The 12,465-nt window shown below is 35.6% G+C and overlaps 1 protein-coding gene across 7 annotated transcripts in view; it reads left to right on the top strand.

The window, feature by feature from the left end:
- LOC117359558 (erythrocyte band 7 integral membrane protein-like) overlaps positions 1 to 11,632 on the top strand; it is a 79,070-nt gene extending 67,438 nt beyond the window's left edge. For 6 of the 7 annotated variants that reach the window (XM_033942540.1, XM_033942537.1, XM_033942539.1 and 3 more), the window contains 3 exons: positions 2,365 to 2,444; positions 2,663 to 2,867; positions 11,437 to 11,632. In XM_033942540.1, the coding sequence (XP_033798431.1) occupies positions 2,365 to 2,444; positions 2,663 to 2,867; positions 11,437 to 11,498 (347 nt within the window). In that variant the 3' untranslated portion in view covers positions 11,499 to 11,632. Of the gene's footprint in view, positions 1 to 2,364; positions 2,445 to 2,662; positions 2,868 to 2,980; positions 3,167 to 11,436 lie in introns of those variants that run through there. The other variant, XM_033942541.1, reaches the window with a different exon arrangement.
- Positions 11,633 to 12,465: the final 833 nt, after the last annotated feature.

Raw genomic sequence — 12,465 nt, 5'->3', positions numbered from 1 at the left:
ACACGCATGAGGAAGGTCGGGTAGTAAGAGAGCTCCGTGGAAAAAGACCTTGAAAGAGTAAAAAGTCACAGGAAACTAAATAAATTGGATTTAATTTTTGATGAATAAAGAAAATAAAGCGATGGCGTCAGGAAACCAAAACAAAAATGATTTTGCGGTGTCGGGTAGTAGTAAAAGAGCGAAAACAGAACAAGAGATGGGTTTAAAGATGGGAGATGTGGAAGTAATGAAAGAACTGAAAGAAATTAAAGAAATGCTTTCAATTATAACTAAAAAAGTTACCGACTTAACGGATGAAGTTTCAACTTTAAACAAGAAGATGGATTTAATGGAAATAAAATCAAATAACTTAGAAGAAAGGATGATAATAGTGGAAGAAGAAGTATGTCATAACAAAACGGAAAGGAGGAAAATTGAATTACTTACTAGAGAGCTGGAGGATTGCTCAAATCGCAAAAGAAGGAGCAATTTGCATTTGCTTGGTTTACCGGAAGGAGCAGAAAAATGAAATCCGGTTGCTTTTATTGAAAACTTATTGCCTAAACTACTTCCGCTTAAAACAAAGTTCCCGATAGAGGTGGAAAGGGCGCATAGAGTGCCGACAAGAAGATCAGAAAAACAAAAGGGGCCGCGGCCATTGATCTTTAAACTATTGCGACACCAACAGGTCATTGAAATATTTCAGGTGGCAAAGCAAAATAAAGATTTAAAATATCAAGATGCCTACATACACTTTGTCCCGGACTTCGCAAAAAGCACTGCTGTAAAAAGGAAAAAGCTATTGGAATTAAGACCACAATTAAGAGAGTTGGGAGCTAAGTTCGGTTTAGTTTACCCTGCAAATATGAAAGTTACTATAGGAAATAAGACTTTAACTTTTGATGATCCAGAAGAGCTGCAAAAATTTATTCAAAATCAAGAACTGCCAATGTCAACTTAATTTTTCATTTTCAATACAATTTTTTTTAATCTGATTCTATTAGGATATTGTGTTGTTAAGGAAGGATGTTTTATCTTTTAATTGGAATGTATATTGATTTCAAATAGCAACGATATAGAATGTTTTTAACTATATTCAAAAATATTCATTTCAACAATCTTTCTGCTTAGAATTTTGAATAGAGTAAACATTCTATATTGGAAGTATTAGGATAGTTAAGCTGTTTATTTTAATTTCTGATAGAATATGGGATGTACAGGAGGATTATTAATATATTATATACTGAGTGAAAAGTAGGAAAGAATGAAGTTAAATATGGGGATCTGCTTTATATATGCATTATTTAAATTCCAAAACTCCAGTATGAAGATGTGACAACTGATGGAATTGCTGGGTGGGAATATAGTGGATATGTTGTTAACTATTGGGTACGGTGATTTTTGAGGCGGAGCTTCTTTCTTGTGGGGAGGTGACTGTGGGAGTCTATGCTGGTCATGTATGCATGATTATTACATTTTCACTAGGTGGCGGAAGGGAGAACGAAGAATATTAAAGACTTGTCAAATATCTTTTGAAACTCATATTCCCAGAAGTCTGTGGAAGAGGAAATACGTTTTAAATGACATACCAATATTCCGGAAAGCATCAAGGTTGTTATGGAAACAACGTTCGATTATCCAATTGGTTTCTGCATATCTCTGAAAATCAGTCTAAATGGCTCAATATAATTAGTATAATAAAGAGTAAGAAGGGAAGAGCAAAAATAGGACACAAAAATGATCTAGGTAGTGACAATTTGCAGTCATCTTCTGCAGAAGGCTGGGTCTAGGGCAGGGGTGTCCAACCTGTGGCCCAAGGGCCGCATGTGGCCCTGTGATGTCTTGCCGGCTCCCTCCTCTGTCTTGCTGCAGCATTTGTGCGGCCCCAGAAACATTTTTTTCGGCCAATGCGGCCCAGGGAAGCCAAAAGGTTGGACAGACCTGGTCTAGGGAATTGAGAAGCACAGCAGGCTAAAAATTTGTAGGGAATGGAGCAGGCAAAGAGCAGTTAAAGTCCCAAGCTCTCCCTGTTCTGTGTTCTGTTTACGTGTTGAATTTTTGTAGTTCCTTTTAGAGAATGACATGGGGACTAAGAGCTGGATTCTCAAAACTCGCTAGTAAAATCCGCTAAGTCTATATAGTGCCTGTAGTGGGAGCGACTTTTATTTTATGGGCAATTCTCAGCATAATAATATGCAAATTAAATGCACGCTATCTGTGCAGAGAATTGCCGGTAAAGAGCAGGAGGAACTGTGCCTCAGAAGAGCAATTGCTAAGCTTCTCCTCCTTTCTGTCAAAGCTAGATAGATAAAGCACAAAAAAACAACTGTGGATTACTTTTCTATGTTCTTAATCTGATTTTTCTCTTTCTAAAATCCTTCCAAGGCATCTATTTTATTTTACCATGCATTGATGAATTCTTCAGAATCGAAGGAAGAACTACTAAGGCCTCAATACGATCAGAAGTAAGTGTTTAGTTTCTATTTGGATTTTCCAAAATAAATTAAAGACTGCATAATGCATATTCTTCCATATTTCATTTTCTTTATAAAGTTAGGGGAGTCTGTAATCTTTTCATATCTTTGTATGTAGTCAGGTGGAATATTAAAATGTGTGCTTTTTGGCAGCATTTTCAACTCTTGCTTCTATTGTGGCTTCATTCATGTCTATCTCATCTTCTCAGGTTCTAACCAAGGACTTCTTAACAGTTGGAATAGATGCAGCCTTCTGTTTCAAAATAGAGAATCCAGTGGCAGTTGTTTTTCAGGTGAACAATCTTGCCAATACACTCCAAATGCTCGCCAGATCAACGCTTGGGAGGCTACTAGGAGAAAAAAACCCTCTTAGAGGTAGTAATGGAATGGGAGCAACTGGCACGAGAGAAAGAAGTAAGACTTTTGTTTTTTAATATTATTTCTATTTTGTTTTGTATCTTCTGTTTTTCTTTCTAATACACCTTTCCAGCATAAGAAGTTTAAATTCCTTTTGATTTTACTGGCAGGAGCGGGAAGGTAGGAGGCCAGTGAAAGTGGTCATGAGTAAGCAGGAAAGAGGACCGACAAGAGGAAGTGCAACTCTGGATCTAATCCTTAATGGGCTAAGAGGACTTGCAAAGGAAGTGGAAGTAGTGGGACCGTTGGGAAACAGCGATCATAATATGATCAAGTTCAAAATTGAAGTAGGAATACCGAAGGGAAAGAGAACCACAGCGACAACTTTTAACTTCAAGAAAGGAAACTATGAAGCAATGAGGGTAATGGTAAGGAAGAAACTTAGGAACAGCACAAAGAAATGGCAGACTATAGTGCAAGCCTGGTCTTTATTCAAGGACACGGTGAGCGAGGCGCAAAATCTGTATATCCCCAGATTCAGAAAAGGGTGCAAAAGAGCCGAACAAAAGACCCGGTGTGGATAAATAAAGAAGTGAAGAAAGCGATAGAAACATAGAAACATGACGATAGAAAAGGGCCATAGAACGATTGATGCTCTAATATGGCTTCCCGATGCAGTAAAAAAAAAAAAAATTATCGATTTTAGTGATCCAATAAAAGCAACTGGTCAAGACCATTCGCTTACCTAACCTTTTTTTTTTAATTTTTTTAAATTGATACAGATGGTGTGCATACAAATGCACGAATACGAACAGGGCAATCTGCATATAAAACCTGAATATGAAACCTGCATATAAAATCTGCATATGTGTGAGAACTGCAAGCTAGAAGACCCATTAAGTCTGCCCACTCTATTGACCCTCCCCCTTAACCCTCTGAGAGATCACACTCTGATGACCTTAACTCTACCCTCTTAGAGATCCGACATGGGCATTCCATTTATTCTTAAAATCTGGCACGCTTCTGGCTTCGATCACCTGCACTGGGAGCTCATTCCAATGATTAACCACTCTTTCACATACAATCACACTCAAGTCCCACTCTTCCATTGTGCACATAAGTACTTCACCCCCTAAACTGTACCATTCCCTCAAGGTTTTGCAGCCCAAATGCATGACCTTGCATTTCTTAGTATTAAATTTTAGCTGCCAAATTTCAGGCCATTCTTCAAGCTTTGCCAGGTCTTCATGTTATTCACACCATCCGGTGTGTCTACTCTATTGCAGATTTTGGTATCATCTGCAAAGAGGCAAATCTTACCCGACAACCCTTTAGCAATATCATTTATAAAAACATTAAAAAGAACAGGCCCAAGAACAGAACCTTGAGGCACATCACTGGTAACATCCCTTTTCTCAGAGCAATCTCCATTGATGACTACCCTCTGTCACCTTCCACTCAACCATCCCAAGGGCATTCAGTTTATTTATTAGACGCCTGTGTGGTACACTGTTAAAGACTTTGCTAATACCTAAATACACCAAATCTAGCATACATCCTAAGTCCAATTCTCTGGTCACCCAGTCAAAGAAATTGATCAGATTGTCTGACATGACCTACCTCTAATGAATCCATGTTGCCTCCAGTCCTGTAATCCACAGGATTCCAGAAACTTGACCATTCTCTGTTTTAAAAGCATTTCCATTAATTTGCTTACCACAGAAGTCAGACTTACACTTTTGTGGAGAGGGACCACATCCGTCCTTCTCCAGTTCTCCGGTACCAGTCCTGACTCTAGAGACTCATTAAAAAGGTCAGTCAGTGGAGCTATCAGAATTTTCCTAAGTTCCTTCAGCACCCTCAGATGTACACCATCCGGCCCCATCGCTTTGTCTACCTTTATTTTAGCTAGCTCCTCACAAACACAATCCTCTGAAAATCAGTCAGGGCCTATTACTCCTCCATCTCTATTCACATGACTGTTCCGCTCCCGGTGCTTCAGTGAACACAGAACAGAAATATTTGTTAAGCAATGTGGCCTTTTCTTTATCAGCTTCTACATATTCTTGCCCTTCAACTTTGAGTCTCATAATGCCACTTTTGCACTTCTTCCTATCACTAATATATTCAAAAAATGTTTTGTCTCTCCATTTTACTGTCTGCTTTCTTTTCTTTCATTTGCATCTTTGCTTTCCTGACTCTCTTAACTTTTCAAGATATTTTTGCCTGTCTTCCTCTTTCTGCAGTCACTTGTCTAGAATTACACACCTATCTACTAGAAAAGATATTAGTGAGAGGGGCGTGGCTTGGCACGTGCAGTGGATGGAGGTGTGATCATGGAGCTCTGATAGCCAGGCAGCGGTTATTATAAATATATTATAAATTTTTGCCAAAAAATTAAATTTTTGTCACCCAGGTGCTGTGAGTAGATGACTAGCACACGTCAGGGGAAAATTGAGGTGGCTTTTGCGACATCCGGTACGCAAAACGCCTCAAGCAAGATTTGGCGGCAGCGGCAAAAGCCCTACTTCCTGAGGAAGAAGAAATCGGGAAAAAAGACATAATGGCTGAACTTAAAAAAATATCAAAACAGATCCAGAAGAATGCAGAAAGCATTCAAGATGTAAAAGAAGAAGTGTTAAACATTAACAGGCAGTTAGAGGCTGCTTCTCAAAGAATGACAGTTTTAGAATCCAGGATGGATCAGATGGAACTAACTGCTGTTCAAGCTAAGGAAGATAATAAAATCATCAAAGAGTTACAGAAAAGGCTGGTGGACTATGAGAACCGTGGCAGAAGAAAGAATATTAAATTTTTTGGACTGGCAGAAAATTTGGAGGGGGGAAACCGGGTTCAGTTCCTGGAGAATTTGCTCCCAAAGCTGCTGCAGCTGAACACTAAGTACCCCCTAGAAATTGAACGAGCACACAGGATTCCTTTCCAACAGTCAGCAAATAACTCCAAGCCTAGACCTCTGATTTTCAAACTTCTGAGGTTCAGTCAAGCATTTGAAATATTGAGCTTAGCAAAAGCTGATAAAAATTTTAACTACAAAGGCTCTAAGCTGATATTCTTGCCGGATTTTGAAAAAAGTACTGTGGCTGTAAGGCAGCAGTTTCTTCAACTCAGAGCGCAGTTGAAAGAGAAAGGATACAAATATGGCTTATATTATCCTGCAAGAATGAGAATTTCCTCTGGAAATAAGTCACTTTACTTTGAGGATCCAGAAAAACTGAAAAGTTTCCTTGCCACCTCAGAGCCAATGTCTATGTGAAGTGTTTCCAGGAATAAAAGAAAGAAGAAATGAAAAAGATTGATTAATTTCCAGATATGTTATTTCAGAAAAAGAAGAAAGAAGAAATGAAGAGGATGGACTGATTTCCAGATATATTATTTTAGAAATAGAAGAAAGAAGAAATGAAGAGGATGGACTGATTTCCAGATATATTATTTTAGAAATAGAAGAAGGAGGAAATGAAGAGGATTAACTGTCTTAAAGTTATATTATTATTGAGCTTTTGTTAAGTCTAAAGAGAGTCTATTGCTTTTCAAGGATGTTTCTGGTCTGAGTTTATTTATTTGTGTTCTTTTCAGTATTTTTTCTTTTGAATGAAGGTCATGGTATGATGATGGAAGGATGTCATAAATGTTATATATCATTTGTTTACTGGGTTCTTTTTAAGATTTGGTTGGATATTATTAATTGAGGCAGTGGATTTAATGAATTTGAGGAAATTGAGTATGAATTTAAGAATTTGAAGCATGGTGTCTCGATTTTATAAGATTTATGTCTATGAAATGCGATTTCATTAACTGTATAATTGATTTGTTGATTTTTTTTCTTTTTAAAATAATGAGTTATGGAACAATTATATTAAATGTGATTGATTGATAATATAATTATAATGGGGGTAAAGGATAGTATATGAGGGTAATTAATTGATTTTTGAGTTAAGAATTGATCAAATATAAAGGTTTATGAATTTTACTTTATTAGGAGTATTTAATTTTTTAATTAAATGAATTAAGATAAGGCTATTTTAAAAACAAATATATTTTTATTATTATGATAAAGTGTAGGGAGTGTAGGGGTTACATATACTATGTGCGTTACAAGTGTTACCAATTGGTGGGAGGGTTTGGGAGGGATGGGGATGGGGGGTTAATAATATGCTTAATGATGAATTTTGGGAATAAAGGGAATGGATATTTAATCTATTTATTATTAGAAATTAAGATAGTGCTGGTGTCTAATCATTCTATAATAATTAAAAATGTATATTATTATTGGAATAGATTTTTAGTTGAATGATGGTTAAATTTTTTTCATTAAATGTAAATGGCCTCAATCATATGATCAAGAAAAAGAAAATGTTAGATTTCCTTAAAAAGCAGAACTCTGATGTATATTTCATTCAAAAGACACACCTGTCATTTAATGAATCTAGGAAGCTGGAAGGAGGATGGATTTCAAAATGTTTTTTTGCACAGCAAATGGAAAAAAGGCGGGGGTTGCTATATTAATAAGTAAGAAATGTTTAGTAAATTTTCAGATGGTTGCTGCTGACCCTTTGGGAAGGTGGGTGCATGTCAAAATGAGCATGGGAAATAATACCCTTGATTTGTTTAATCTATATGCTCCTAATTCTAATCAAATGGAGTTTTTTAAAAGTATACAACAATTATTACCATCATTGGCTGCTTCCAATTTGGTAGTGGCTGGAGATTTCAATGCTGTAATGGACCCGATTGTAGATAAAAGTCCAAGTAAAATTATAAAATCATTAGGGTTAGATAATTTGGCTCAATCTTGTGATTTAATAGATATATGGCGTATTCTTCATTTTAATGATCGGGAATTTTCTTTTTGTTCACAAGTTCATAAGTCTTTTTCAAGAATTGATTATATATTTGTTTCAAATAAAATAGCTCAGAAAGTGACTAAAGCCATCATAGATCCTATCATTTTATATGATCATGGTGGTGTTTGGATTGAATTACAATTAGATGAACAAGTTGAGGTAAAGCCGATTTGGAGATTTGATAATACTTTGATTGCAGATTTAAATTTTCTTGAAGAGTTTAAATCAAAAATGATTGAGTTTTTTAAATTTAATGATTCTGGTGATATTAATAGTGAGGTGTTATGGGATGCATTTAAAGCAACATATTATCTCATATTCAGCGCATGTTAGAAAACAAACTAAAAAAAAAATTTTTATGATTTGGAAAAATAAATTAATATTCTAGAAAATAAGTTAATTAATAAATGGGAACAAAGTACATTACAAATTTTGTTAAAAGCTAAAGCCAAATATAATGAATTATCTTCAAAGCTTGTTAGGAATGATATGTTTTATCAGCAAGCTCAGTATTATGGAAATTCAAACAAGGCTGGGAAATTATTAGCAAATTATCTTAAGGCAAAAAAAAGGAAAACAAAGATTGTTGTAATAAAAGATAACAAAGGAGAATCATATACTAAAAATGAGCATATTTTACAACAATTTTTGGCTTTCTATAAGGAATTATATTTTTAAGAGACTTATAGAAACAAAGAACAAGATGGTAGGCAATTTTTAAACTCAATTACTGGACCACAAATTCCTGAGCATATAAAAGGAAGTCTAAAAGAATTAGAAACAGCATTGGGGTCTCTTAGAGCTGGATCCGCTCCAGGTGGTGATGGATATACAGTAGAATTTTATAAATCATTTCAAATTAACCTTTCACCACATTTGTTAAAGTTATATCAATATCAACTGACTAAAGGTTGTATTTCAGGTACTATGGCAGATTCTTTGGTTATTGTTTTGCTGAAGCCAAACATAGATCCTACTTTGGTTTCAAACTACAGGCCTATTTCATTAATAAATGTGGATGGGAAAATTATTGCTAAATTATTGGCTTTAAGATTGGCAAAAGCTCTCCCTTTTATTATTGATACTCATCAAACAGGATTTGTTGCAAGGAGACATTCTTCTCATAATACTAGATTGGCTTTTCATACTTTAAATTTAACAAAAAATATGAATAATCCAACTTTCTTGGTCTCTCTAGATGCAGAAAAGGCATTTGATAGAGTGGAGTGGAATTTTATGTATCAAGCATTAGAATGGTTTAGGGAGGGATCTGGTTTTATTCAAATGATTCAGACGCTGTATAGCTCTCCTGGTGCAAGATTATACATTAATAATAGTTTATAATAGTTTATCAGATAGATTTGACTTGCGAAGGGGTATTAGACAGGGTTGTCCCTTATCTCCATTGCTCTTTGATGTTGTTTTGGAGCCCCTGTTAATTGCTATTAATCAGGCAAGGGAGATACAGGGTATTCCTTATTCAAATTGGGAATATAAACTCTCTGCTTATGCGGATGATATTCTGCTTTATTTGAGAAATCCAGAGACCACCATTACATGCTTACTTGAATTGATAGAGAGATTTGGAAAGTTTTCAGGATATAAGATTAATTGGAGTAAGTCTGAAGTTCTCCTGCTCAATGTTCATTGTGTCAAGGGACTATTTGATTCTTTTTCCTTTTTTCCTGGAAAGATGAGGGTTTAAAGTATTTAGGTATCTTTATTAAAAACAATATTGAAGATACAGTAAAGGAGAATGAAAAACTTTTATTGAAAAAAGTAACAGAAATGTGTGAAAAATGGAATCCGTTGCATTTGTCATGGTGGGGGAGAGTTCAAACTATAAAAATGATGATATTGCCTGTAGTTTGTTATCAAATGAGTATGATACCATTTTTTTTCAGGAGTCCTTCTATAAAAAATTGAATGGTATTCTTACGAAATTTGTTTGGTTGGGTAAAAGACCAATAATTGCATTAGTATTTTTACAAAAATCAATTTCGGAGGGAGGGATAAATTTTCCAAATTTTTATAGGTATCATCAAGCCTATATTCTACGTCAGGGTATGTATTGGATCCTCCCAGAGCTCATGGAGAATGTCCCAGACTGGTTATATTTAGAATGGCGACTCCTGTTTCCTATACATCTGGTGCATTTGATTAGTATAAAAATATCTAGAAGATATAAAGAGAATAAAATATTGGTTGATACCTGGAAAACTTTACATTATATTAGTAATTTGACACCTATTCCAATTTCTAAATCATTACATCAATCCATTTGGCTGAACTCCAAGATTAAAATTGGCGGATGTCAATTCGGCTGGAAGCAATGGGTTAGTGGAGGTATTCGTACTTTGAATAATATTATTTTAAATGGTTCGATGCTTAGTTTTTCACAATTGCAACATAACTATGGTTTAAATAAGGCACAAAATTTTAGATGGTTGCAGTTGAAGTAAGCTATTCAGGAGGGGTTCCCTGAATGGAAGAATCTTAATAATCAATATAGTTTAGAATTCCTTTGCTTTCAGGCGGATTTCTTGGGTCACCAAGCCGCACAGTGGTATAAATTACTTAATGAATATCTGAATAAAAAAAAGAAAACTGGGTTGAGGGATATTTGGAGCATTGAGACCAAGCACCAAATTTCTGCATCTCAATGGCCACAAATTTGGTCTTGGAGATTAAAGTCTACAATGTCGGCATCTTTGAGGCAAACATGGTTGTTTTTATTGCATAGAGTGTTTTGGACCCCAGTTCGTTTACAAAAAGTAGATACTTCTAGGTCTAATAGATGCTGGCATTGTAATAAGGATGCAGGGACTTTAGATCATTTAATTTATTTCTGTCCTTGTATTAATGCCTTTTGGAAATCAATTTGGCCCCAAATTAATTTGCTATTAGAAAACTTTGTTGCCTTGCCATATGATACAATTTTATTTGGTACTTCAATGAGGTTTAAAAGTCAAATTTCAATGTCTAACAATAAATTACTATTAATATTGACAGGAGTTGCCATTCAACACATCACTAGGAATTGGAAAGACTATACAAGACTCAATTATACCTTTTGGTGGAGTTCAGTATGTTATTTGTATAAGATGAAAAGAGTTCTTGTTTTACAGAATGGAAATTTTGATAGGTTTAGAAAGATATGGGGGCCATTGATTGAATATTCAAATGATTAGACACCTTTAAATACTTGAAATTTTATAATAAGAAGGGATATAATACATATATGAATGAATTTTATTGATATAGGGAGGGCTGGGAGGATGGGATGGGGGGGGTAATTTAAAGTATTTAAGATTTATGGTTAAAAATGTACAAGTGATTTTGTATAGTATAAGATATCATATTGTATATTTGTTAATTGAAGTGACAATGAATAAAGAATTTTAAAAAAAAAAGAAAAGAAAAGATATTAGCAAGGTAAGAACCTAGGCCCAGATGCCCTGAAGCCAGCGATCATCACTAAACCTGTTTTAACAGCTTTTGTGACAATCACATTTGCAGACCTGATGCAGAAAATGGCTCACTGCCTGGTTTTATGCACGATTGCTCATTCCTCGATCTAACCATGCAAATAAGCTAATTAATATTAAAATGCCATGTAAACTAGTAGAACGATTGATGCTCTAATATGGCTTCCCGATGCAGTAAAAAAAAAAAATTATCAATTTTAGTGATCCAATAAAAGCAACTGGTCAAGACCATTCGCTTACCTAACCTTTTTTTATTTTTTTTTTAAATTGATACAGATGGTGTGCATACGAATACGAATGCACGAATACGAACAGGGCAATCTGCATATAAAACCTGAATATGAAACCTGCATATAAAATCTGCATATGCGTGAGAACTGCAAGCTAGAAGAACCAACATGTGCTGCTGTCCGTGCCACATCATAGCACCAGCCCTCCCTAACCAACCACAGAGGTAGGGGAACCAATTAAAGGCAGAAATCAGCTCAAAAAGTATGAAAAAAATAACTTTCATTCCGTTTGAACAGTACTGCCAGATGACACTGAAGAATGACGTAGCTGAGCCTGGTTAACACTCCCCAAGTGCAAAAATCATTGAAATATATGCTAAAATTAAAAAAGTCCAAAACCATAAATGTTCCTCATCTTCAACACGATACGTGTTACACGCGTTGCTTCTTCAGGAGGAGAGATCTTCCAAAGGAAAAACCACAGGTTCCACGGTTGACATGCCCCTAACTGACGAGCTGGATCACAGCGTGATCCACAGTGTGATCCAACGTGATCCAATGTGATCTGATGTGATCCAATGTGATCCAACATGATCCACAGTGTGATCCACAGTGTGATCCAGCTCATCAGTTCGGGGCGTGTCAACCATGGAACCTGTGGTTTTTCCTCTGGGAAGATCTCTCCTCCTGAAGAAGCAACGCATGTAATACGTATCTTGTTGAGGATGAGGAACATTTATGGTTTTGGACTTTTTGAGTTTTATCACATATTTCACTGATTTTTGCACTTGGGGATTGTTAACCAGTCTCGGCTACATCATTCCTCAGCATCATCTGGCAATACTGTTCAAGCGGAATGTAAGTTTGCAAACATCTATAATATCTTCACTGAGGTAAGTTATTTTTTCCATACTTTTTGAGCTGATTTCTGTCTTTGATTGGTTCCCCTACCTCTAGTTGGTTAGGGAGGGCTATTGTTATGATGTTTCTTCTATACTGCTGATTGCCTGGCAGGTATAGCCTACTGATCAACCAAATTATATAAATTAGGGAAAGGCACTTAACCCTTTAACAT

Source organism: Geotrypetes seraphini, chromosome 4 (genome assembly GCF_902459505.1).
Source record: "Geotrypetes seraphini chromosome 4, aGeoSer1.1, whole genome shotgun sequence".
NCBI classification, from domain to species: domain Eukaryota; kingdom Metazoa; phylum Chordata; class Amphibia; order Gymnophiona; family Dermophiidae; genus Geotrypetes; species Geotrypetes seraphini.
Note: the sequence above shows the minus strand (reverse complement) of the source record. Positions and strands in the feature narration are given on the sequence as shown.